Raw genomic sequence first — 1,471 nt, 5'->3', positions numbered from 1 at the left:
TCATAATACCGATGAAGCAAAGACTGAAATCATGTACCCAATTAAAAAAGATTCTCTTACAAAGCAACTATAAATCGTTAGCGCAATCTGATATCTTATGCCTGTTCTTGACACGCTATTGCTGTCGCGACAAGACAGGGCTTCATTGAGCTAAAAATGTCTGTACACAACTCTTTCTATTAAAAGGCCACAAAAAACCAAAATTTCTATGTTCTGATTAACATACTAAAGTCCTGTCTGTAATCTTTGCATCTACAGAAAAATCCACCGCATAATATATACATTATGGCGGAAGAAGTAATTTGATACTGATCTTCTCTGACCACCAATGGATCCCAATACCACAAGCCAAGATTCTAGTTTCACTTGCCTTCTGCATTACGAGGAGGAGAGGAGCTCCCATAACTGATGCAAAATATTACTCCTCAGACTTCAGAACCATCAGCAGTGGAGGCAGAGGACAATTCCTTGGCCAGAAATGTGGGCTTTTCATCACCATGCATAATCACAAGGACTTTCTCCTCTTTATCAATTTCATAGCTTAAATTCTCCTCTTTTCCTTCAATAATTCCAGGGTTCACACGCTCTGGATCATTTGCTTCCACTTGACCACCCCCTATTTTCCACCAAAAGCACAGAAGAACCATGGATGTGAGGCCTATCAGAGCCAGCATGCCTGCAACTCCAACGAATAAATACAGGGCAGGAGAATGCCATCGCAAATGTGTCCCCTTCATCATTACAGAACCCACCCTTCAAATATTGGCATTTGCTCGTTGGAATATAGATACATTCATGGAGTCGCAAGAGCAGAGCCAAAAGCCTCATGTCGCAATCTTCCCTGGGTTTGGGTCGGGCCATCACATCCCATTGCTCGAGCTTGCAAAGCGGCTGACTGTGTACCATGGCTTTTCTGTCACCTTCTTCACCGCCGAATGGATGGATGGCTCTCCTCACCACACCCTGCTACAACACATTGGATGCAAAGAGGTACACCTTAAAAATCAAATAACTACAAAGCTTTAAATAGTCTACAGTAAAACGGCATGCATCTTAAGCTCCGTTTTTTTCACAGATTCCAACCCATTCACCCTCCATCCTCTACAACTTTCATCATAGCACTCTGCTACTTTCCTCATATAACATGAAACAGAGAAACGACGAGACAACACACGTAACACACATAACATATATAACACACATAAGACATATAACATGAAACAGAGAAATAACGAGACAACACAACACAATGGAAGCGCTTCCAGAACACACGAACACACACAAAAACCAGAACAGAGACAGAGAAGCCGAAGGAGAATAAGCAGAGCTGTATGTAGGTTCACGGACGTATATATGCCCGTCGCATCTCTTCTCAGTCTACTCTCATTTCCAACAACCCTACTACTTTCTTTCTTAAAAGTTCCAAAAGATCTCCAATCTTCCCATCTCAATCTAGCACCCTATGCTATTT

General features: G+C 42.0%; 1 protein-coding gene across 1 annotated transcript; it reads right to left on the bottom strand.

The window, feature by feature from the left end:
• Positions 1 to 210: 210 nt before the first annotated feature.
• Positions 211 to 761, bottom strand: LOC149156694 (protein GLUTAMINE DUMPER 2-like). The gene has a single exon (XM_089445135.1). The coding sequence runs from the start codon at positions 738 to 740 to the stop codon at positions 426 to 428; it is 315 nt and encodes a 104-aa protein (XP_089301261.1). The 5' UTR covers positions 741 to 761; the 3' UTR covers positions 211 to 425.
• Between the last annotated feature and the right edge of the window lie 710 nt (positions 762 to 1,471).

This window comes from Pinus tabuliformis, chromosome 9 (genome assembly GCF_031772625.1).
Source record: "Pinus tabuliformis cultivar Carrire ecotype Pingquan chromosome 9, CPIR1, whole genome shotgun sequence".
In the NCBI taxonomy this organism is placed as follows: domain Eukaryota; kingdom Viridiplantae; phylum Streptophyta; class Pinopsida; order Pinales; family Pinaceae; genus Pinus; species Pinus tabuliformis.
The sequence above is the reverse complement of the archived record's forward strand: the minus strand, read 5'-3'. Positions and strand labels throughout refer to the sequence as shown.

What these genes read in the sequence shown, in the direction of transcription:
- LOC149156694 (XM_089445135.1), bottom strand. Translation starts at nt 740, where the DNA reads ATGATGAAGGGGACACATTTGCGATGGCATTCTCCTGCCCTGTATTTA.